At 42.1% G+C, this 26,021-nt stretch overlaps 1 protein-coding gene across 3 annotated transcripts in view; it reads right to left on the reverse strand.

The window, feature by feature from the left end:
• LOC131668616 (hemicentin-2) overlaps window positions 1–26,021 on the reverse strand; it is a 153,653-nt gene that overhangs the window by 107,942 nt on the left and 19,690 nt on the right. The window contains exon 2 of one of the 3 annotated variants that reach the window (XM_058942942.1): window positions 9,906–9,950. The exons of the other annotated variants lie outside the window; for them this stretch is intronic. Coding sequence (XP_058798925.1) covers window positions 9,906–9,950 — 45 coding nt within the window. The remainder of the gene's footprint in view (window positions 1–9,905; window positions 9,951–26,021) is intronic. 3 annotated transcript variants of the gene reach the window in all.

The following is a 26,021-nucleotide window of genomic DNA, read 5'->3' on the forward strand; positions in this document are numbered from 1 at the left end:
GCGTCCTATATCCACGCGCGCTTTCTTATTCATAAATATCACTTTCGCACGTTATATGACGTAGGCTTATAGTAACAGTTTCGTTATACATACGCGAGCGGGGAAATTCAAACGAAGCTACGCGCGCCGAGAGTGTGCAAACAAAAAGCATCGCGGTCAAAAGCCGAGTTGATTTTCGAGAGAGAGAGAGAGAGTCGCTCTTCTCGCATGCAAAGCCTTAATATCTCTCGGTGCGCATATACGTGTGTGTATGCCCATGTACTTAAAACTTGAAATTTGTTGATTCTAACTTGGCATTAGCGCTCTTCCACACATACGTACAAACATACACACACACACACGCGCGCGCACACGCACACATCCACATACAGAGCTGACGTATAATCCAACCTAAAATGCTACGCGCACAGACGCTGGCTGCGAAAATAACGCTTTGCTACCCGCACTGCCAGTGCGAAATACTTTTGCGAGCTTTGCTTGAATATATTTGATATCGCAGCAACTGAGTTCTCCGAGCTACGATAATGAAATATACATTTTGAATTTTGAATTGCTTGTGCATTGAATCATTGTTATTTCCGTGCTGTTGTTACTCGAATATGAATCATTTGCGATGTGGATGACAATTATTATTATTTGATCGAGAACTAAGCCGAAAAGCAATTTCCATTAATATAACAGATTTAGTTTACTGTAAATTGATATACAAAACAATTCATTCATCAAATCGATGAATTTATAATTATATTGTGACAACATATAACGTTTATTCGTTTACTATTTCAAATGGTAACGGCGCGGTACCCGTTATAAAATTAATAAATTTTCAATGCAATGCCACAATAAAAAAAGAACATTGAAATCTTATTAGAAATCTATAATATCTGTAACACGTAAAAAATATTTGAGAGCATTGACAACTCAAGTTACGAAATACCTGATTTTTTACTAAATAGGAAAAACGATATATCGGCTTATTTGTTTATAGCAATGTCATAAATTATTGCCATTGCTCATCATAAAGAACTCGAAATTCATGATGAGAAAAGGTCCAGCGAAAAAGAAGGTACGCGTTGGTGTCGCCGCTCCCCAGCAAGTGTTAATGTGTCGATGCAACACAAAATCAGCATGCATCTCCATCCCACGCAGATAAATAAGAACATAGCGAGAAAATTGAAATTCACGCGAGAAAAGATAATCAAGTGTCCGATGTCAAAGCAGGCGCACGACTGTCAGAGCAGGAGCAGCTGCGTTCGCTCCCCACAAAGATATCGCGTGTCAGGTATGTAAAAGCAAGAGCCAACGCCGGCCAAATATTGCCTCTCACGCGCGCCAGCGTTTCAACGCGTACATACACACAGACAACGAGCAAGTGAGATACTTGGCTAAACTAACCGGAGAGCGCGCAAGCCTTCGACATACCGCAAGAAACCATAAACCGGTTTGGTTTATAGAACCGCAAATCAGCCCCGGCGACGACGGACGACGGCGCGCACCTATGTAAACACTAGAGCTTGCAAAGCCATCCAACGAGGGGGCTGCACTTTATGGAATTTCGTTATTACTAGTTAGCACGAGTTCCAGATTATCAATGAAATTGACGAACGGTTCTTATTCTTCGCAGCGTATTTCCCATTCTCGTCAACTTTTACGACGGGAAACTACCAATAAGATTTTACTGCGAGACTTTTCCAGCGACAATTTGCGCAATTCGCTGCAGCGTAAAACTGTCTAAATAAGAAAGCGGGCTTGCAAATTTCAAAATTCAAAGTAACGAGCGAGAAATATAAATGCTTGTTAAACTGATCTTGTGGAATACAGCAGGCGCGACATACCCGTAGCCGAGCACCAGAAAGAAAAGCATAAATTAATGTTAATGAGTGCGAACAAAAGCCATAAGCAAAATGCTCAACGGTGCGTCAGATATTAACGACAGTAATATATACGTAGCTATCCCATCCTGTTTTCGGCGCAACAATACGCACTTTCGAGCGTATCGCGAGCCCCCGCTGTATGTGCATGCGCCATGCTTGCGCGCAGAGATAGCGGGAATATCTGTTTGCGAATACATATATACGCATATATATACAAGCAAGGCTCATAAAATACATTTTGACACGATTTTAAAATTAATCCCGCGCACTGGCGGCAATTAATGCAGAAACACGAACCCCAAGCGTTTCTCTTTTGTTTTTGTCACCGGAAATGGAAATGGCGTGCGCGGAGCTACGTTAATGTGTCTTGCCATTCCTGTTCATCAGGCGCAACTGCGCGTAAGCAAATACAGCCGCGTGTATACGCAACTGCGTGTGTGTATGCGCATAAACGCGTGCGTCAATGACAACATATCTACGCACAACGAGAAAATCTTCTCTCTCTCTCTCTCTCTCTCTCTCTCTCGTCCTTTTTTCTCCCGTTGATAAGAAGAAAAAAGTAGAGTCCATGGTGACGACAACAATAAGGGGGGGGGGGGGGGGGGAATGCAGAGTGTATATTTTTCGAGAAAACAGAGCAGCGCGTGAGCAAACGGCAAGGGAAGAATTTGCATATTCCTTGCGCAAACAGCTATTTGCATTTTCCATTTTCTTGCGAGAATTTTCGGCGACCCAATTAATGGAGCTTTGATAGCCTCTGTTTTTTTCCCTTCTTCTCCATCTATCTGCCTCTCCGACGGGAGCAGAGATATAGTGAAGGGATCAAGGGATGAATACATGTATGGACATTAAACGACCGCCCGAGCTCTCGCAGCCTGATTAGCATTCTAGATTGAGGCGTTGCGGTCGAGGCTGCTGCGTTGTAGAGAACCCCCATCATCTCTCCCGCTTGCTGTGCCCTGTTATAACCGTTGCTGTTGGTCACTTTGATTAGTGAGTTTTCTCCGGGCGAAACGCCGACATGGCTTCTCCTATTTGTCGTCGGCCTTCGCGGTTAATTGACTTTCCAGTCAAAAAGCCAGCGCAATGCTTGCTTTGACTGTACGAAAGTGAGCCTCTGCCCCTCGTAAATGGCTTATTCAAGCGAGTATTGGCACGTATAAAACTCAAAGTACTATCATGCACTATGGGCACTCGCTCATCATCAACACGTCTGGTCTTTACCGGTAAACTGATTATTTTCCTGGAATAATGTGCAAAATTGACGTGAAATCAAGCAACGATTGATGCTCGTTATCGAGCATGGTACTTTGGCGATTTGAATAGAAAATATTTGATAAAGGCAGAACGTTCGACCGATACCTCAGTTTTACCGGAGATATACAATTAAAAATTAAAAACAATAAATTAAAAGCTCGTAGCAGGAGCCTTATCGTCGAGCCGTCTAGTATGAAAATTGCGTCAGACACGCAAAAGCCGAGGGCACGCGCGCATAACTTAGTAGTCGCGGGCGGGCAGGACTCGCATGTAAGTGAGTTAAAACAAGCTACACACTTGGCGCAGCAACCGCCGCCGCCGCCGCCGCCGCGTCCGCCCGTTAATGGCAGCTGTCCCGCAATAGGCCCCGAAGCATTTGCATTAATCGCCTACGTACATACCCACTTGACCCTGCTACGTACCGAACTCGCAATTACGCGCGCTACCCGCCCTCCTCGTTCAGCGGTTTTAAACTCCCCAAATTGCCTCCTGGTTGTTTTGCTAAGACAAATACTTAATATTCCAAGTGTGCGCTTTGATTGTAGCAACGTCGTTTGATGGACAACAAACTGCTGATACTTAAACTCCAGCGAAATGTTTGCTCTCTAGAGAAGTTTACGGTCAAGTTGGTAGAAGGTCTATGAACACCGGCGCGGTACGTTAAATGTTAACATTGTCATCGCGCTCGCAAAGTTTGCTCGCCCAGTTTCAGCGTTTGATTTTCAGCCGCTCCAAGTCTCGGTCCTCCATAACTTCCGCAATACTTGCGGCAAATGAAAACCTTTCGACGAATGTTCCTCTGCTCGGCGCAAGCTGCAGGAAAGCGCGACGCACCGTCAACTTTTAAAGTGCCCGCAGCGCAATATAGAGTCGGCAAACTGTAGTCATCGTCGCGTATACGCGTATGTAGATATGAATCTCGCTCTCTGCCAACATCCATAAACCTTGCGGACGAGGACACGCACAACTGTCAAGCCGCGAATTCCAGATCAAATCGTGCTTGCAACAGCAGATACGGATATACATCTGGCAGGGCCGTCATCAATAATGATCACCCAATGCACACACAATACGCGTGCACGAACGCGCGTAAAAGGACTCTGAAGGCAGAGAGGGAGGCAATGAATCTCGAGGCTTCGCCGTCTGGTGTAATCGGAGGGGAAGGACGCTATAGCGCTGCTCGAGCGAGCGAAGGCCTCGGTCACACGGTCCACCACCGCAGCGCGAATATATATGCGCTTGCCCGACAACCCTTCCGGCTTTCGCCTCTCTCTAGCTTCGGGATAATTTATATGGGAAACGTTCTTCCTCTCTGAAAAAAAGAACAAACGCAGAAGAATATCCTTCGCGTGTCATATCGAATTTGGGTAACTCGCTCCTTATCGCTTAATACGCGCGTAAATTGACCGCCTCGCAGGTTTGCTACGCGAGGTGGCTTTATGAGGGACGCTCGGCAGCCGAAACCAGCGGAAAAACAAACAAACGCGTAAAACTGTCCGTCAAGATTCATTCGAATGATAAAAGCGCGCAGCGAAAATTTTCTTCTCTTCCCCCACGCACGCGCGGACATTGCACGCACGCGAGGTCCGGGCTGGAACAAAAAAGTGTAGTTTTTTGCCCGCCGACACTCCGAGTTTCGTTATCTCCGTACCACCCTTCTCTCCGCGCTGCGGCGGTGCTGGTCGTCGCAAGTTACGTCAGCTTTCGTTATCTGCCGAAGCTCGCCGCCAGCGGGGCGCTCAAATTTAATTCAAGGGGAAGAGCTCTCTTTCTATATCTATTCTATACGCGAGAGCGTGGATCGAGAGACGTGCTTGGGACCGACATTGCCGAGCGGACAAGAGTTGCAGTACTTTCTGCGGAAGATACATGAGCTGGATTTGTTAGTAACGTTTTTTTGTTTCGTCTCCGTCTCTTTTCCTCTCTCTTTAATGAATATCTATATCGGTATAAGTACAACCGGATGAAAGCCGATCGACTAAATCAAATACGGTTTATATTCACCCTTTGTACGGTGGCGAAGAATTAGAGGGTGTAGGTGCGTTTGCTAATCCCGATTTAATTAAAGCGATACGTGCGCCAATAATCGTTCAACTTCTTTTTTCGTCGGTAATCTTCGATAATTGGATCTGGCTGTCGACGACATTTAATCCAACTAAGCGTGGCATATAAGCGATAACAATATTTTCTAATTGTCGAAACGAGGAAGCGTTAATTTTAATGAAGGATCTCTCTCTCTCTCTCTCTCTCTCTCTCTCGCTCTCTCGACGATGACGACGAGTTATTCAATTAACCATATCTCTCGGCTTTTACAAGTATGTACAGACAGTTGCCCAACTTTGCTCGTTTATGAACTTCTTATCGCGCGCGCTCGCTGTGTTTTTGATAAGAAAACCTCATCGAAACTCTCGCCCTGACAGTCGCTCGGGAAAAATAACGCGCGCCGCGTGATATTTTTCTGCTTCGTTAAACGAGTGTCGAGTAAAACTTGCGCGTCTCGCTAATTAAAGCGAGACAAACGAGCCAACGTTCTCTTTTTGCAAATTATCAAGTCTCGAGTACCAGTGGCGTTTCAATAAACAGCACATAAATCTTCGAGGGATAGCTTACAGAGACGCGAAAATAATAAAGGCTACGAGCGAGTTGAGCTAATTAAAGGGATGGAAAACAAAGCTCGAGCGAAAACGATGCAAATCGGGAGACTTACGCCTCTTGCCTCTTGACTTATCACCTATGTTTTTTCATTTTTTCTCTTTCCTTCTTTTTCTTCTTATTTTTGTTACTTCATTGTATACTGTGTTGTGTTTCAGATTCAACATCAAATACAGAACGAGTCGCGATGCAAATTTACAACTCAGACTGCATAAGTTTTGCATTATAAATTCACCAAGATAAATAAAATGCAAAAGGTAATTTGTATTCCATTGAGAGATGGATGCTTTGATCTATAAAGCATGAAGTACATCGTGACTTTTTATTATTTTATAGTTTAATTTCTTTGGCTTTCGTTAATTATACGCTTCTGATTCAGTCTCTATAGCAATATTTTTTTCTCTCCAATTAGGATTATAGTACAGTTTTTTCAATTAAAAAAACACATATCTTCATATCAACGTCACGTTCGTGCAGTCATAAACATCGGAACCGTATAATAGCCAATCATGCGATACACATCCGAATATATATTAATCCCATTGGATGGAGAGAGAAAGAGAGAGAGAGAGAGAAAGAGAGAGACAGAGAGATAGCGATGTGCCCTTGTTCGGTAAAGAAAATGTGATTTGAAAGATAGCAGAGTTCAATTTTGACCACGAAGAAAGTAGCCGATCGTCTGTGTCACGTATACTATGTAGGAAAGAGATGCCAAACTGGAAACAGTACTAGTAAGATTTCCCGTAAAACGTGCACGAAGCCAATAATCCGTTCCCAAAGTCGCGAGCATCATCGAGATATCATGTAGGTAACCCGCTTGACCAAAGTTCAGCTAGATATATATTCATTCGGTGATTGTAAAACCAACAAAAATACCAACTCGTTAAAACATCTTTTTTTTTTAATGCGTGCACGGACAAAAAAAGTTCTTCGCAATGCACGTGGGTATAAATCGGCTGTCCTACTTTACATGCGCTTTCTCTCGTTTTCGTCTTTTTTTTGCGAGTCTTTCGAGCGATAAAGCTTTTTTTGCTACTGCTAGTCGCTCGCGAGAATCCGACCAACTGTCCCTCTATTTGACAATGTCGAGTAACTTATCGCTCTCGGCAGCAGCAACCTGCACTCTCTACGACGCTTATCCGTTTGGCAAGTTTTTATCGCGGCGCGTGGCAAATGCTCTAACGCTTTCTTTTTTTCTCGCGAGGCTTTTGTGACGGATACAACCGCACGTGTATGATTTCACACCTACTACTTTTTTTTTTATTGCAACGAGATAACTGCCATCCGGAATTGGTTTATATTAATTTATTCATTTAAATTGTAGTTCCTTGTCACATGAAGCCACAAGAACACAGTCTGTTTGAACAACCGAATTTAAAATATCGCATAAATTCCAAGAAATCAAATCTCCCTCCGTCGGAGTTTATTCCCTTTAACTAACGAATTTCAAGCAGAGAATAATGTTGGGAAGTTCTACGTGCAGCAAAGTTACATCCATAATTCTGCATTGATGACTTTGAAATTATACAGGCACAGTGCCGCTTTGGCTCGAAGGATTGTTATGTCTGCGTATTATTTCAAAGCAATTAGTTTGCCGCGAGAACTCAAACGAAAATGACACTAATATAACAACCGGCACTCTGGGAGAATCCATTAATGGATAAGCGTACGTAATATAATATCGCTCCGTTCGTGAAATTTTTTTAAACAGAATAGAAAACTGCGAGGATCGCTTATATGATTTAATGTGGTGCCAGTTGCGTTGTCGCGCATCCTAATGACCTCATTGGGGGCTAACTTGAAGAATGACCATCGAGAGTAGGGGAGAGTGTGGAACGTGAGAGAGATAAAGCGTTGGGATTATTAACGAGGAGACGCTTTCTTTTCCTCTTCCTAATCCTCTTCTCTCTGTCTCTCACTCTCTCTCTCTCTCTCTCTCTCTCTCTCTCTCTCTCTCTCTCTCTCTCTCTCTCTCTCCCTCTTTCGTTGTCTCCATTGAATTCGAGATCGCCAATTACGTTTATTGTTTTTGCAAGTAAGGGTACGAGGAAATTTAAGGGTCCTCCATAGCTGCATTGCACATAAAGGGAATTTAGAATGAGAATCGATTGGCTTTTCATATAACACAAAAGCTCTCTCTCGCTCTCCCTCTCTCTCTCTCTCTTTCTCTCGCCAGCTTGCCATTGTTTAAAATTTTAATTAAATTTCGAGACTAGCCCAAAAGCGACGACCTTCTATTGTTTATATCTCTCTGTATCTGCTAGAATCTTATTACGATCGCTCGTGTCATGCAACTCGATTTTTACGAGGGTAGTAGAAACTGATATACACCGATCACACCCCTTGGTCTTTTGTTTGAGAAACTGCTTGTCATGAGCTAGTCCATAAAGTGTTTATAAGCACTTCCGAATATGTGTTTAGTGGAGCTTTATAACTGTTGACGCTACCGTTGTATGGAGTTTCCATTATCAAGTTTGCAGGTTATTAACCTTCCAAAGTAATTCTGAAGAGTTGGGAATCCATATTAACGTCTTGTATCCGTAAATGTTTCAACAAATATGCCACAGCTGAAATCGGAGCTTCGATGTCGGGACAGGAAGGCAATCAGCTTCGCCCAGGCTGCTATCGACGAGCAAGTACATATAGCAGGCATACGAGTTGCCGAACAATTCCCCGAGCAGCCATTACCTGACCGAATCAAGCTTTTGGAGCTTCATTGCCAGCAATTTATCACGGAGAGAAAGAGAGAGAGAAAGAGAGAGAGAGAGAGAGAGAGAGAGAGAGAGAAGCTTTAAGCAACATTTACAGGGCTCGTTAAGGTCTTGTGGTTTGACGTACATATATATTTAAAAGGTGTTATATATACTGTATATGTATATTAGATGTAGAGCGGCGTGTCCGACAACATATCGATCGATGTGTTACGCGCAACATGCAAATTCCGAGAGCTTGGATTGCTCTGGCCCCTTAACACGCGGGAGAGACCTTCCCTGTGTAATCTGCAGCTATACTCGACCGTTTCGCCGAATTCAATTTACTCTCGCGCCATTTAAGCTGCGTCGTGCGGATGCTTGACCGATTTGGTGGCAGAGGCAAATTTTTTTTTTTCGTTTTGAAAATGGCTCGATTGCACTTTTTAGTTAGTTCACTGAAGTTTAGCTCTAGTGCATAGTTTTCAGAAACACATACGAACGTTCCAATTTTCGTTCTTGGAAAAGTTCCAATTTTCTTTACGTCGTACGCGCGTTCGCGTTTTCGGAAATTGCCTTTCGTATACAGAGGAGAATGAAAGAGCATTGTCGCGCGTAAAGAGCGGCAAGTTATGAGTAAAGACGTCATCAAGAGGATATGAAGTTGCGCGACACACTTTATTATCATCCTTCTTCTTCATCTTCTCGTGTCGACCGTTAAACTTCAAAACCAGACGAACAAATTCTCTCTGCTCGCCGCCTTACTTCAATATAAAGTGGACAGCGTAAGAATCTGAAGCTATGAAAAGTCCCTTCGAAAAGCAGCAAGCAAAGTACAAAAGACAGACAAAATATCCGTGTGCTTGGAAATAAAGCGCAATTAAAGTAATCACACTAAAAGATTCTTCGGGCTGCGGGCTGCGGCTGCACCGCCAAAAGCCACTTTAATCACTTTGCGAAAAATTCCAGGAAATTTCGTGTAGCGCAGCTTTTATTCTTTCGCGAACAAAGTTTGCGACGGAGCTACCGGCTTTAAGAGCCTTTGGCAAGTCGAGCAAATTGCCGCGCTCTATGCTTCAATGCACACACGGCTTAATTGAAACGTTTTCCTGGAGAGAAGCAAGGAGAGCCGATAATAAATCCGTGGCACGTAAGGAGAAAAGCGAACGGACCACTGACCGAGTTTTTCTTCTCTTTTCGCGGTGAATAATATATTCCCCCGCCGTACTCATTTCAATATTTAATTACGGAGATTAATTCCACGGTAGCTGGAGCTTTTGGATTCTCAATTCTGCGTCCGAAGCGAGGTTATTAATTTTCGCTAATTCGCTTTTTTTTCCAAAAAAAAGAAATAATAATCGAAAAACGGATGTTTCAAGAGCGGGTCGCACTCAGGAAATTAAAAAGCCACTATCGACTCTTTTCGACTTACGATGACTGGACGATGCATTGTCAGCGAAGCTACTGAGGTACTCACCTGTAACAAAAGAATGAAAATTCATCGTTAGATCGTTATTTTAACGTTTTTTTGGAAAATTTTTTAATCCCGAAAGGAAAACTTTAGTAAAGATTTTTTTAATTGTGACTCAAGTTTCTACCCAAAAAATTAACAAAAAAGTTATTCCAACCAACGTCGAATATAAAAGGAAAGGAAAAAGAAGCGTTGCAAAATCAAACATTGACAGTGTAACAACTCACTTTTACCACAGTTGTTTGATAAAAAGCTCACTGTCGCTGCAGTGAGAACTGATATTCTCGCGTAATTTCCTAGCCTCCGACTTTGCTTTTAATTTTCATGCGTAACTAAGTAAATTTAAGCAACAAAATAGAAAAATGGACATTGACTTTCTCTCACTCTCTCTCTCTCTCTCTCTCTCTCTCTTTCGTCGCGCGAATTGAAAAAAACGAGAGAAAATATTGGCCTCCTCTGACGTCATTAAAACTTTTAGATTGCGTAAGAATGGGGTTTTTTCCCTCTCTCCCCTCGTCGTTCTTTCACGCTTCACGAGGGGCGTAAAACGCTTTCTCGTCAAACAGCCCCGGATAATTACCGCGACTTGACGATGAATTAACTCGGCAACCATGAACAAACGGCTTTCTATTTTATTTTAACTGCCCTTGCGGAACTAAGAAAAACTATAGTGTAAGCCTTCATCCGAACATTCTTTTTTAATGACTAGTCGATTTCTTTTTTTTCGTGTGATTAAAAGACTCAGTGGCAAGAAAAGCCGCCACAAAGTAAGTACATTTTTACAGTCTTTTGTGACAGCCTCTCTCTTTGTCCCATGACAATTCCTTTCACGTAAAAAGTAAATAAAAATCCTTTCTAGTCACTGTCTAAGCGTTTTCTAAGTTTTTGCAGTTTAGAAGGAGAAAGAAAAAAAAGGAACATTCAAAGAATCTTTTCATATACGCACGCTTTCATTTCAAAAGAAAGTACAGCACGTTTGGCTAAACAAAGGTTAGCAAACTCCCTCGCTCTCTGTTCTAGCTATTTTAAAATGAAACAAAATACAAAAGCTCAACATTTTCTTCCTTGCAGCTTTCGCATTCACTCGTGACCGCAAGTGCTATACTAATTTCAATATGTATATACACTTCTAAATAATTTTGATCTCGTTCAGGGGGTTGCGAGTAAAACGTTTTAATACCGAAATAATGGCGTTAAACCGATCCCCTCCCACCTTCTGCAAAGCGGCTTACGCGGTAACGATCCACCCACCAAACAGCGTTAAAAAAAGAAAGAAAGAGTAGCTAACGAGGGTAAGAGAGAAAGAAAGAGAGAGGGAGGGAGAGAGAGAGAAAACAGACGTACAAAAGAGAGAGAGAGAGAGAGAAAGAGCTGCAGACGTTATGTCGTCGTCGCGCCTACGGGGAATTTTTCAGCGACGTTCCTCTCGAGATTGGCCATTCATTTGTCAAACGGACGACATTTTTGCGCGCCCGCACACTTTTCTCCCCCCCCCTCTCTTATTCTCTCTCACTCTAACAAACGTGATGGGCTTTCTATATAGCATACGGGAAAAGAGTGAGATTCTCTTTTGAGAAGGCGACGCGTATATGGTTGAAAAATTGAAAATCTTTTCTTTTTCGCTGAAGCTTGATTAACGATGTTTTCCGTGTTCACAGATAATGTTTCGTTTTGACAGTTGAAATGAGCAAGAAAAACGGCATTGTGATTTAAGATTTTTGGAGTGACGGACTTTTCAAGATTGGATATAATAATTGAAAATTTCATTAGATGTGTGTAGTACGACTACTTATGCTAATGGCGAAAGGAATTCACTAGTACACTGAAGGATACTCAATTCATTTATTCAATTCGAGCGCGATAACAGATTTCAATACAAATGCGTTGCGTTCAGTACAATTTTGAAAATAGCAAGTGCACGTTCAAGAGCATTTATGAACTAATTCGTATTCATTAAAATAATAAATATATAAGCAAAATATGAATGATATCCAGAGCCATACACAGAAATATACTTTGTAAGCTGACACGAATGAAAGATCAAAAAAAAGTGTCGAGTACATCTCTTGCTGCTACCGCTGTTGCTCTGGCGCAAAAGAAAGAAACGAGTGAATTAAAAAGACTTGAAAGCCACGTCGCACCACACATACACACACACACTCACCCACACAAAGAGCTCTTTTTCGCATAATTGCTGTATCGCAAGAAAACTCCCCGCGTCCTCTTAAAAAAAATGCCACGACCCTCTTCAAGCCGAATGTATGTCAGATTAAAAAAAATCCTTGTAGAGAAAAAAAATTACATGATGTGCTCCAATCAAGTCAGCGGCAAGGATAAACAGCAGACGGAATATCCTATGATATCTTTGGTAGCAGCTGTTGTGCGCATTTTCTTTTTTGTCAGAGAGAGAGAGAGAAAGAGAGAGAGAGAGAGCAAAAACAAATCTTTCAATGCGAGTATATATATATAATGTAGCGCACGTCGTCGTCGTGTCTCAATCTGTCGACGGGTGGAGCGCCTGAGTGTTTTAAAAATAAACCGTTGCACTGCCGCTACATCTCGTGAATATGCAGCCAATCAAAGAAAGTAGCAGAGAAAAGAGTATCGGGGGGTTTTTTTCTGTTTTTTTTTCTGCCGTACTAATCAAAGGCACAAACAACAAGCAGTCTCCACGAATGCAAATGCAACTTTGGCTTCGATCAATCAGTCGGCGCTTGTATTTTACTTTCCGCAGGAGAAAGAAGTCTAATTGCGGCTTGTATACATCTCGCGAGTATATATATATATATATAGTAAAAGGTTTCTTCTTGCATCTGACAGCTGCTGCAGCGGCAAGCAACTCGCGCAGAGAGAAGTTTGTAGCGCGCTCGGCGGATATAGCACTGAGAACTCTCCTTTGGCTTATTGTTCTGCCTCCGACGAAGCCACCGCGGAGCACGAGATAAGTTTTAGAGCTTGTATCCTGAATCATACATGAGTGGATCAATTCAAATTGGGCATACCTTGCACTGCACTTTCTTTTCTTTGGCCTTAGCCCACGAACTTGGATATCTTTTGAATGCGATAGTCTGTTCGCGAGGTGCGAATGGAATTACGATTATTATAGAGATGAAGTTCATATATGGGTTTGTCGGTGGAAAGACTTTTTCTTCAAATGTGGATATGAACGTCACAAAATAAAGGAATTGGTTTACGATTACGTGAGCGAAGCGAATGTTGATTATGAAGCGGTAGTTAGACGCATAACACGACGAATATCGTAAAAGAAATCTAAGAACCTCCACGGAAAAAGAACATTTTCAAAAGCTCTCTGGCATATTTCCCACATCGCGAGTAGCAGTCTCTAAAACCTCGGAAAATGGAACGGCAAAGAAAAGAAAACCTTATAACACAATCTTCGCGGCAGTAGCTGCGTTGTGAAGAAAAGGCAGGTGTATATATGTACGTGTATATATGTGTATATATATATATATATATATATATATATACTCATATATAAATCAAGATGCTATAACGAGGCATGGTAACGTAATACGGTGCGTTGGTTGCAATAGAGAAGCCAGATTCAGGAAAACGCTCATTATCGCACTGTGTGGTGTCGCTACTGCTGTTGCTGCTGCTGCGGGTCGTATACATAAGCAGCTTGCTTGTCAATGCCACGAAGGGGGTGCTATAACAACGGAAATATTCCACGCAAGTCTAATAAGCCGCACGCTATTTATCCATGCGCGGTTGCGCGACCGGAGGATTGTCGTTGTGCGTAACGAGATACTTGACGATTACATTAGAATTGTTTTTCTCTCCTTTGCGCTCTTCTTTTTCCGACATGACCCTCCTCATCTATCACGCGCTTAGAGCCGTAGATCGTGAATTTTCCTGCGATTCAATTTCACGTGACTTTTAAAAACAGTCCACATCAGAGTTGTATCTTTTTGTAAATTCCAATCAGAGAGAGAGAGAGAGAGAGAGAGAGAGAGAGTGAGAATATTTCACATCCGTGAATGTCACTCATACAATCAATTTCACGCTTGAGAATTTCACCCTCTATATAATAGTCAACAGAGAAAGAGAGCGAAAGAGAGAGAAGGAGAGTATTTCACTTGGGATATACATGCATGCGCGCAAATCATGCATATTCTACATTGACCTCGCGGTCGAACGGACCAAGCTGTATAACGTACTACTTCATCCCGTGCAAAAAAAAGCTTCTATACAATCTCTCGCGTGCACACTGAAATTCTATGGAGGTATGCGCGCGACACAAAGTAGCGCTGTTATACAATCGACATTTATTAGCAATTAAGAACTGCTCGACGCTGACGTGCGTGCGCGCGCGCGCGAACCCTATCAAAGAACCGCCGCATACGCGCAACAGCAGCAACAACAACAACGGCCGAATAAAGCTCCGTCAAGCGCACCAACGTCGAGTACACACGCATGCGAAACAAACTGATCCGTAAGTGCTACTCCCCTTTATAGACGCGCCGCGCGCTGCACCGTCGAAATATCTCGAGTGTGTTCGCTAGCTTTCAAAGGATTCGACGATGTATATTACTCATGGTAGAATTCTCAAACGAAGCGGCGGTTAATTAAATGAATGAGAAAAGTATAACAGCCTTACGTTTGTGATTCAACATTAATTAATCTGATGACGAGGGGCGGAACGGGAAGTTAGTCTTTTTACGGTGTGCAATGGTAGGGACTTTCGCTAATTGCTGTACGGAATTTTCGTTACTCTTAGCGTCGCGATTATTGATTTGCAGGGACTCGTATAAATATCTTTTGGACATCGAAACCTCGTTTTCTCTCCCCTCGCAATAAAAAAGCGATTAGCCATGCTAATCTTCTTATTTATGCGAGGGCGGTAGCTTTAACAATCAATGAAGTGGCGTGTGTATAAAAAAAACACTCCTCCCATTCACGAGAGAGAGAGAGAGAGAAACAAAAGTGCTCTCTTGGCTTCAAGAGCTGGGGAGGGACGTCGAGTATAGTGCTCGCGGCTCGCGCACACAAAGAAAGTAAGGGCGACAAGCCTGCATTCTTCTTCGTCGTCGCCGTGATACTTTGTACACTCGCGCGAGAAATTACACACCTTTTCTTTCGGTTGCCGATGCGTTTTTCTTGCGACGCGTGTAAGCTCTGACTAATGTTCTTGGCCGCTTGCTACGACCATTTACTTGCGTCGAGCGGATTTTTCGGTGAGAGACAGGGCCATTTGTCAACGTTATTGTTAATTTCTCTTTTTTCTTTTTCATTGCAAAGTACAAGCAAAAGTAACTAATTCGTTTTTAATTACTGAAAAGTACCTTAATTATGTTTGTATATGCATTTGCGGAGATTTTATATTTCTATGTGAACATGCTAAATAGATATCTATTCAGAGCGAGCTACGAGCAGTATGGCATAAGTAGTGTCATATTCAATCACGATTAATGATAATATTAGACAATAAACTAAAAATTATAAAGAAAGTGAAAACCCAATTAGAAGCATATGAATGTAGCGGTAAGCTGTTAGCGCAGGGTAAGATTTACAATCATTCGACGTAGTGTTTGTGTAAAGACCAAAACTTTTGTACACATAATACGATAATGTATCCCATGGGTTTTCCAGATATTCGCGAGAAAACTCTATAAAGCTGTGTCGGTTAATCATTAATGGCCAAGACTTATAGTCGGACAACTACGTTTCGAGTTGTAACCAAATGTTTTTCGTAAACTACTAACAAATCGATTGGGATTAGTCTATTAACTGACCGTATATAATTAAAAAGATGGTTTGCTACTGATCGTCGGTCAATGTAATTGAAGCAAGTATGACGATTATAATGTTTCAAATATACGGTCTTAAAATTGAATTATCTGAGTAACCATTTAAGACTTCCATGGATATCGTCAGGAATACTCAAGAATTGGTATGTTCTAATTTTGTGTGTGCCAAAAATTATTACAAAATACTTGCCTCAATGAAAATTCTTTGTATTTGTATAATTTAGCATTTCAAAGAAATAAATATAAAAATTATTTGGACAGATTCATACAACTGAAAATAACGTTAAAAAATTATCGATATATACATGAAAAAAAAAACTGTGAGCCATTTGCAGAACGTGCCTGTAGTGCACATTTATTACACCTGCACGTATATAACAAGCGAATGAAAGAGCGCATTCGACAAAGAAATTCATGTTTGCCCAAGCCAAACACGTCGCTTTTCGAAATGAATTTTTTTTTTCCTCCGCGTCGCCAAACGAACGTATAACTTTTTTTCCCTCGACTCTCACGCCGAGAACCTCGACTGCACCTCATTTTACATATATACGGCAAGTATCAACCTGTTACGCGTATACGTAGAAAATAACGAGAGAAAAAAACTGCCCATGCGTACATATAGTTTGCAGGTTACGCGAGTGACTTGGCACATCGATCGCTGCAAGCTGATAAAAGGCTCAGCTACAGCGTCAATGTCTGATCTCTCGCAAACGACGCGACGCTGGTTCGCTTGATAAAAGAAAAAGAAAGAGAGAGAGAGAGAGAGAGAGAGCGCAGGAGAGGAACGGGATTGAAGCTTACGAGCGGCTTAGACTTTGCCCCGTTATGACTGACTGAGCGCGCCAAGCTTAATAAGATCGGCCAGCTGAACTGTTCGCGCATTCAATTAATTGCTACCGCTAGCCGCGATCGTTCGTACAAAGATTTCGCTTAATTAATCACAGCTCTCTCATTGCCGGATCTCGCTCGGAAATAATTCGAGACGTCGAAACGCCAAGAGTTTTTCGCGTAAGAGAACGCGAGTGCGAAGTACTTGGCGCGCTGCTTGACGGCGTGTTGATACAGCTTTCACGACGCATTGCGGTTGGCGATACACTCGTTAAGTATTTACCAATAATCCCACGTCGCGTTGCACGTAGACTTGATCGGGGACTTGATTGTTTCGAGGGAAAACGAATGCCTCGTTATTGCAATGTAAATGCGGTGCCGTGCTCGCTTTCGGGCTTATAACAGTACATACCTCCCTTCTTCGTAGCTTATTAAAATTCAAAGTAGAGAGAGAGAGAGAGAGAGTTCGATTTTTCCCCCTTTCTTTTTCGCGTGCGCGCATCCATGATAGAGACGTTATTATAATGGAAAAGTTGTGACGTGGAGCGAGCTAGCTAGCTGCGCTCTCTCGTCTCGCTCATCTCGGTGGATCGAGCCTTGGAAACTTAATCGCGTCTAAAGCCGACGATGGCAAAATTGAAAAATACGCGGATCGACAGGTAACGCAAAGTCGCCTTCCCGCCTCCAACGCTTGTCGATATCAATTCACCAACATTGGATTTTAAGCGCGAATTTGTAATTACCTATGCTTCATTTCCATTAATTTGTTCATTCTTCGTAATTTACGCTATAATACCAGAACGCTCAGAATGTCCTAACGTCACAAATAGTTACCAAGCGAAAACCCCGTCTATTGTGGTACTCAAGAATATCAAAGTTTCGCAGAAAATCATTTCTAATTGTTGAAGAGAGTCTAGTCGAACACTTCACTCGTTGCACTCGAAAACTTGAATACTTAAACATTGAAGCTCTCGCACACTCCACTTAACTCTCGATCCTTTTATTAGTTCAAGAATCGACGTGGCAAAGACACTCTCAAGTTAATTAAATCAAAATGCGTAAGTACAGACAAGTAAGTATGCCACCGCATGCCACTCAAGGGGAAGAACATTTACAGGGAACAAACGAGTGGATGATTTGTAACAAACCCACATCTCTTATATCGAAAAGTGATATTGTGGACAAATTGAGGTTGCTCACACGAATACATATAACAGTGCGGGATATAGACGATTGACGGATGTCCGGGCTTTTATCAGACGCGCCCAGCTGATAAAGTCTCTTTTACTCCCTCTAAAAATAAAAACAAAAAATAAAACAAAACATGAAAACGAACGAGCGCCAAAGAGAAATGTGAAATGTACGAAGGGCTATTTCTGGGTGCACGCATCGAAGGTCGACGGCGTCGGCGTCGCTCGGCGAAAACTTGCAGACAAAGCACACACTCACACAGCGACCGTTTTTATAAATAGCTCCGTCGAAGAGCGAAGCGGTTCAAGTTATTCCATCTATTTCGCTTCGGAGGGGTATTTTTCGATTAACGAGCATTTTGCTCCGCGCGAACGCATGGAATCTGCAGCGATTGTAAGTACAGATAATTGGTTTCATAGCGATTCGATGGGGACATGATTAGTTCATTACAGGACACTCGGTTGATTATATATTATTTTTGAAACGTACAGATTCCAAAGAACTCAGCGACAACAGAGCGTCAGTCTTCCATGTTGTAACATTTCGATTTAAAATCTATCGCTTTTAATAGGCGTTCGCGCGCTTTAGCAAAGGTGTACACGAAAAGTGGCCAGTAACTAAGCGCACTGAGACATTTTGAAACTCAGCACGATGAGGTCGCTCACGCATTAACGTCGGCCGCCGATTTCTTCGTCGTACCGAGCGTAATAAGCAACTTCACGAAGTAGCACGATCTCCAGTCGGACCGAAGTAACAACAGTTACAGCGACGACGGCATGACCTTTGCTCGCTCCCTCGCTTTTTCCTCGAATCTTCGTAGCCACGTAGCAGGCGAGGTCGCCGACGCAAAATTTTGGGAGCTACTCAAGCAAGCCGTCATTGGACTTATCTGAAATGTTCATGTAAGTGATTATCTTATCTCGCGTCGTTTGAACGAGTTATTTATATTTTTTTAAATCGAGATATTCGCGAGAGGGTCATTACGAGATGCAAATCGTTTCACGACCAGTCTATTGAGCGTGAAGACCGAAACAAAATTATATAGTTTCTGGCTAGAGGGTAATGAAAATTAGCCTCGATAGAAAATGAAAGTAGTACTCTTTGTTTAAACGACGACTCTTCAATAGCAATATCGCGCATATGTATATAGAAAATTAAAATCAGTAGCAAAAAAATATATAAATATGTGCGATATCGCATCTTTTCTTGCAGATGATTTCTCCGATCCTGTCACGAAATTCTCGTTAAATAGAATATTAATGCATCACTAACCGAACGTAATTCCATTTGGTTTAAATTTCTCTAGTGAGAAAGTAAATTTTTCACAATGTGATATTACCTTTCTCTTACGAGCTTGAAGCTCGCCAACGAAACGCCAGCCCTACATAAACCAGAACACTGCGGATAATAATTAAAGCTTGCGCGCGTCCAAACGACAATACGTTATAAAGCGTACGAAATCGAGAGAAGAGCTGTTGCCGCTTGCGAGATGCGCGCCACTTAGGAAAAGACGGAGAGGGCGCACGCACACGAGGGCGAGGTGGCTTTATCCCGCAACGTAGTTTATACATCTCGTATACGTGTTGGTCGGATGGAGGCGCTCTTTGCTGCCGTCGTCGTCGCTGCATGCGACTCACGCGGCGAATCTAAAAAAGTTAATATCTGCCTGGCTACGGCGCGGCTATACGAGGATAGCCCAGCGTGCCACGACTGCCGAAGCAGATTTGTTTTCGCCCGCGTTTTATTCGTACTATTCGCCCCCCCCCCCCCCCTCCCGCGAGCATAGATATCGATTGCAACTATGCGCGCGCGCACGCGCCAATGTCTGTGCGACTCTATTCCTCACAGGCGGAAGAAAACGTCTGGCGCTACCTTTGATGGAGAGGATAAGGATAAAAATGAGGGCTCTAACGCTTTTTTGGGTCAGCGAGTTTTGCCTGGCGCACATTTGTTCGGGCGGATATGTGGGTTTACCTTTGCTAGACCTCGCGGAGTTTGCAATTTCATTGGATGCTTTTCCTTTGAAGTTGCAATTGTTACTCTTGCCTATATAAAAAAACGTCGATTCGAAAAACGAATATATATATACGTAACATCGAAAGCGCTTATCATATTCCAGAGAGAGAGAGAGAATCCAGCTGCATATGGGCAAATTAATTTGCACGCAAATGCGTTTCCGCGGTTGCGCGCGCGCTCGTGTAAAATCTACTTTCGGAGAGGTGGTTCGGGTTACCGAATTTATGATTTGTCCGAAGGCTTTCACAGTGTTCGCACGGTGCGGCTGATTCATCCGATTAAGGGGTTCTCTCTCTCCCTCTCTCTCGCTCTTGTGGCTACATCGAACTATGCTTAATGCGGCTTACCGCAGAGAAAAGTTGCGTATAAAAATCCATCCGATGATCTTTCATCGGAGTTCGATGAATGAGTTGTGCACTCTCTTTCTCTCTGTCTCGCTCTTTTACACTAAATTAGTGATTTATTGATATTTTGAATGAATTCATACGAGCGTATTATAAATCAAACAAGAAATAGTATTTACTTCCAATCTATTTGATTGCCAATTGTTTTATTTTTATTATTTTTTTATTTATTCGTTTACTTTTTCTGTTGGATTCATTTATTTCTCGATTAATTCAGACTTTTGATTTCGAATTAACATGGGTAGATACATTTTTTTCAACGGCAAAAACGGTGAATTTTACGTTTTTATAAACATTCATTGTACGCGCATTGATTTTTTGCCTTTACCAAATATTCATCGAATATTAATCGTCGATATTATAAATTTCAAATATTTAATCCATTTTCTCTTAGAACTATATTCTAGTTCACATATGCCGATCCAGCTGAACAAAAATATTTGCGCGAGCGACGCACCGTTAAGCTTGTGTTTATTTCGACCGAAATTTAACGAATACGTTGCTCGTAAAATGATCGACTTATGTTATACGGCTTGTTACTGGAAAGTACGCACTGATTTATTAACGAAATGGCAAACATGTACGTTGAAAATGCTTTGTTGATTTTTTGAGGTATACGGTTTTGCCAACTTTTTGCTTCGGGTGTAATGAAAAGGATAATGATTTAACGAATTCGCGCAGTAATAATCGGACAAACGTAATGCGCATAAATACAATGTATTTTCGGGATACAAGTCGGGGAGATGCATTATCGAAATATTAATACGAAAAAGAAAGCGCATATAAGGATAATGGTATGAATCATTTGCGAATTATTCAAAGTTCCACCAAAATAATTACGCAGGTGAATGCGAAATATCGTCAAATTAAGCATAGCCACGCGAGAGGCTCGAGGCAGCGGAAATTAAAACAAAAATATATGTACATCTAAAGCGAAAAGCGAGAGGATGTATCATCAAAGAGCATTCCCGAGGGGATCGTCGAAATGCTTTTATATTTCGCTGCAATGTACGAGCCCTGCGTTGCGCGCGTATATTTCAGCCGATTGTGGCTGCACCACCAATGGCAAACTCTTGCAAGTTTCACGGCGTCTACGCTTCGGTAAGCTTGGCATCAAAGCATCGTCGCTTTGTTTTATATAATCCTCTCTCGCGATGGTACATCAATGCAAAACGATCCTTGCGTCAACGTTGTTGTATTTTAATTTGCTCAAATTGATTTATCGTTCGTTTAACTGATGCACAACGCCTGTCAACAAAGCTCATCTCGTTGCTTCGTGAATTTTATTATGAAATGGCTATGCTTCACCTGCATTCTAATTTTATGGTAAATGTTTGACGACGACTTGTTTGTCTTTTTCAGTGACTAGAACACTGTGACGCTCAGTATGGAATATTCATAAAGCGATATTGTTGATTTTAACGAGACAAAGAAGCTTAAAACAATCAAAGCGAATAAGCGCGGCAAATTACTTATGAAAACAAAATTACATTTCGAACCTGGCGCGATAAAACGCGAAGGCCATGCGTGCGATAATTCGCGCTCTTTTTTTCCGAAACTCAAAAATTAATCTTCCTCTTCTTTCGCAATCAACGCGGGGTGCAGTGCGAAAGGAACAAAACATCGGATATAACAAAAGCCCCAAGCGCGTGGTTGAGGGGAAGGTTTAAAATCATATTTTCCCGCGCGTTCACTGGGAAAAGTCAAAACGCGCGAGCGAGAAGATTGATAGTAAATAGTTATAACCATTACGTAAAAGCAGCTTTTCCACGTCATTTGTTTCGTCTTTTGCGCGTTTTATTATAGCAATGCATTTTGTCAGCTTACGAAGATTCACAACAACCACAAAAAATCAGCCGTGCTGCCGCACCTCATAACGGAATCACGCGTGAAAGAAACTTTTGTTTTTGCATCCCCCCTGCACGCGTAATCCATAACGGAAACAAACAGAGAGAGAGCGCGCGAGCTTGGTATTTTATTATTCCACGTGACGTCGGTAAAAAAGAGAGAATCGCGGCGAGGAACAATAGAGACAAAGAATTTAATTAAAATCTGGTGAGAAAAAATAATTTACGCGAGTGCGATGAGTAAGCCAGGGGAGAACGAAAATAAAAATGAGAAAACGAAAAAGTCAGTACGTCGCGCTCTATTAAAGTCGAGCAAGTAAATCGACAGCTAGCAAGTGGTTTGCATTAGGAAGATCGAGGCGTTGTATTGTATATAGTCTTCCTGAAAATGACCTTTATCGGGTGCAGTTGTATAGCTTGCTTGTTTCCCAAATCGATTTCCTGATTTTACCCGGGCTACGGTAGAACCGAATTCCCTATCGAAATCCGGTTCTACTACATATACACGTCGCAACGCACGAACCTTTTTTCGCGGGCTTCCCAATGAAAGCCAACAAATTTGCGCTCGAGTTTATACTGCGAACCGAAGGGAAAATTTTTATACACAAGTTACCGCCGCGTTGAACGTGCCCATGTTTCGCTAAGCTTTTATTTTCTCGCGTGCGACCTAAAATTTGGAAAATAGAAAAATCGGCTTTCCATCGGATTTTGATCATCCAATCAAAACGAACCTCACTTGATGAGCGTTTCAAATTTCGGTCGTGTTTACAAGCAGGAAATTATTCGTAGATTCCAACAAAAAGCCCGCGTTTCGATTGACATCCCCTGAGTACGGTAGAGAACAAATACATCATTTCCACCAAAACTGCGATCAATTAATGGAATGCAATGTTGCTAGATAAACAAACCAGTTATTCTGTCAATGTATGCACAGAATCAATCAAAATATATGCAGGCAAAGTGAAATACTTCAGTGGAGCCATGATCCACTGCTGCGCGTACATGTCTGAGCGCGAAAGCTTTGCAATCGACATTCGGTAAACAAAAGCCAACGAATTTGCCGAAAAGGAAAAACAACGGAGCTCATGTATAAGTCCATTATCCCCATCTCTCGCAGTCACGGGCAAAAGTTTGTTAATCTAGAAAACGTATGAGCGTGCGAGTGATTTTTCAGCCGTAAATCAACGACAGAGATTCACCTCTCTGTAAGCCAAACAATGCACGTCAAGTTCAGTTTTCAGCAACAAATCAATCTCCCAAAAAAAACTCGAAATTCTCCCTTTTCTTTGTATTAAGATTTCGCCGGCGAGACATTGACGTACTGCTATCGACGCGCTCACAAAGGAACTACGTGAAATTGCCTGCCTTGTACGCTGCCGCTGCTGCTGCTGCTGCTGGCTCATTTGAATTTAGATTCAGCGAGCGATCCCAACCTCTCACAACAGCCATGCGCCGCCTGTCTTTTAGTGCCGCATTATCATACGGAGCTTCCGATTTTCACGAATTCGTACAAGCCATGGAAATTTTCACCATCGAGTCCGCACCTAATATACAAAAACTACGAGGTGGTAAAGTCCATCGAAATTTTTCTTTCCTCTTAAATTTGATTTTACCTTTCGATGCGATTAGCATATTTTTAGCCGTACGACGAAATGTAATATCCATTGTGGTTGACGTGTACACACCACCAAAAAAAATGCACATCGTGCGACGTGCGCGGTACTGATTTCTTTTTCTTATTAAACTTTTAACTGCCAATCAACTTCCAAAGTGAATGAAAAATGTATCTATCGCTCGCGTACGCAGTTATTAGCAAGGGAACATTTCAAAAGTGATCGAAAGCAGTCAATTGTCCCAATGCAAACAAACAGTCCTTATTGCGGAATTAGCGCGATTGCCGAAAGAATATGAGTTATTAACGCACGCCGGTACATCGATCAACTGAATTATCAACAAACCATCGCGTTGCAGCGTGTCATTATAAATTAACCAAGTTATATACCTGTGCAAGTTTGCACCGAAAATTAAAAGCACATAAATAATGAAATTGCTCCCATTGAAAAAGTCGATCGAATTAATTAAATCACTTCAATTATTTCGAGGTATGCATCGGCATATAAAGAGCTAATAGGCAAAACTCCACTCGAGGCGTGTTCGCTCTTGGGAGTCATAAAAACAAGCGGCGGTAGCGTACCCAACTTTCTTCTCTTGGAGGCGTTAAAGTTTTGGCCCTTGTGCTTGCAGTTAACAATCCCGCGCAACACGCCCGCAGAAACTTACACCGTGAAGCGGAGTATTTGCATTTTGCAACCGTCGGGAACGTATAAATGCGCGGCAAAAGGAAAAAAAAAATAGAAAAATCTGTGTCATCGTCGTCGTGCGCCTCTGGTTAATTGACCCTCCCCCACTAGCGAAACTCAATTTTTCTCGTTGCGCGCACATACACACGAGCACTGGGGAAAAAAAATTGTCGAGGTGTTTGGCCGTGCGCGGGAGAATCGAGAGGTGCAAGCGAGAAAAAAATAACAATTGTTTGCAGCGTCCATCGACGATGCAACGTGCGAAAGCTGAATTTTCGATCGGAAGAGGAAAAAAGAGATTTTTTTTTCGCTGTACCCTCTTGCGTTAGTCGACACTGCAGCCAGCTTTTAAAAAAAATTTCAATATTTTACCTTGGCGTTGAAACTGCTTGTAAACATTTTTTCTGTTTGTGAATTTTCAATTTTACAATTAAATTTGTGAAATACGAACTAACATTTCAATCTTAGCTTAAAAAAGCTTTGATAAAGAATAACTATGTATTGAGTCTTGTTCAAATTTCCACAATTAAAACTGTAGATAAATGCAGTGAATATATTGTTAAAATAAAATAATTTTATTTTTGCCAAACGATTGAACGACATTACAAAATGTGGTGAAATTTATCAAGATGGCAAAGAGGGCATTCCGATTAAATTGGTATTTTGTAGAATAAATAAAAAATTAAGTGTATAAAACAAAAAAAAAGTACGTACCCTCGTTATGAAAATCGCACTGTAAGAATAAAACTAAAAGGAAAATGCAATTGTTAATGAACCCGAGGACAACTGTCTTTATGGCAAAGCATAAGCGAGAAAAAAGATGCGCGCAATGTTCGTGCACATCGAGCGAAGCGCTCCAAGACACCGGAAATATGCCGCACGGTCCCAGGGAGCTTTTTATTTAACGGCCGAGCCATTCATCGTCGATAGACGAGGAGCCGTTATAGCGCCGAGCGAGAGGCACTCGCGCGAGGAAAAATGCCGGCGATTTTCCAAATCCGCGCTCGCGCAACGCCAAAGTATCGGAGCTGGAACCCATAGAGCGGAAACAAAGCTTGCAAGCGCTTTATATACGAGGAAAAATCGGGTTACTATTTTGCCCGCTCCACCTACACCTACGCGTACAGAAAATTTCATTATTGCCCTCTCGCGCGTCTATACTAAACGCCTTTCGATATTTACCGATTTGCCGGCTTCGCTTTTTTCTTCGCGCTGTCCTTTGTCCTCGCGCGTGTATGTGTATAGTATATATATACATAGCTTAGCGAAAGTGGTGCATTTGCAATATTAAAATCGTAAAGGAGATTGAATTTGCTCGGTAGCGGCAACGTTGAATAGTAGAGGGTACTTTACATAAAACGCGTCTATTTCACTTTTCGCCAATGTCCAATATCCTCTGCCAGAGGATGAATAAATCGGATAAATCCAAATTACGGGCAAGAAACTGCCTATAATTTTCGTCGAGAACGACACGACGGCGCTGTGCGACGTTTCTTAAGTTTCCAAATACTCTTGTATTTATAGGCCAGTCTTGTCCAGAGCAGTTTCTCTAACATTACCCCTTTTAGCGAAACAAGGCGCGTGGAAAGTAGGTACGTTAATTACGCCTCGCCGATGTATTGCTTTGGAACGCGTTGCGCCGACAGAACCTTGGCATTCGTTAGATCGACGGTGTGCTTAAAGCTCGTATAACATTACCCACCACTGGATTTGCCGTGAC

The sequence above is a fragment of the Phymastichus coffea genome, unplaced genomic scaffold (genome assembly GCF_024137745.1).
Source record: "Phymastichus coffea isolate CEN01 unplaced genomic scaffold, Cenicafe_Pcof_1.1 PCOF00081, whole genome shotgun sequence".
NCBI classification, from domain to species: Eukaryota; Metazoa; Arthropoda; class Insecta; order Hymenoptera; family Eulophidae; genus Phymastichus; species Phymastichus coffea.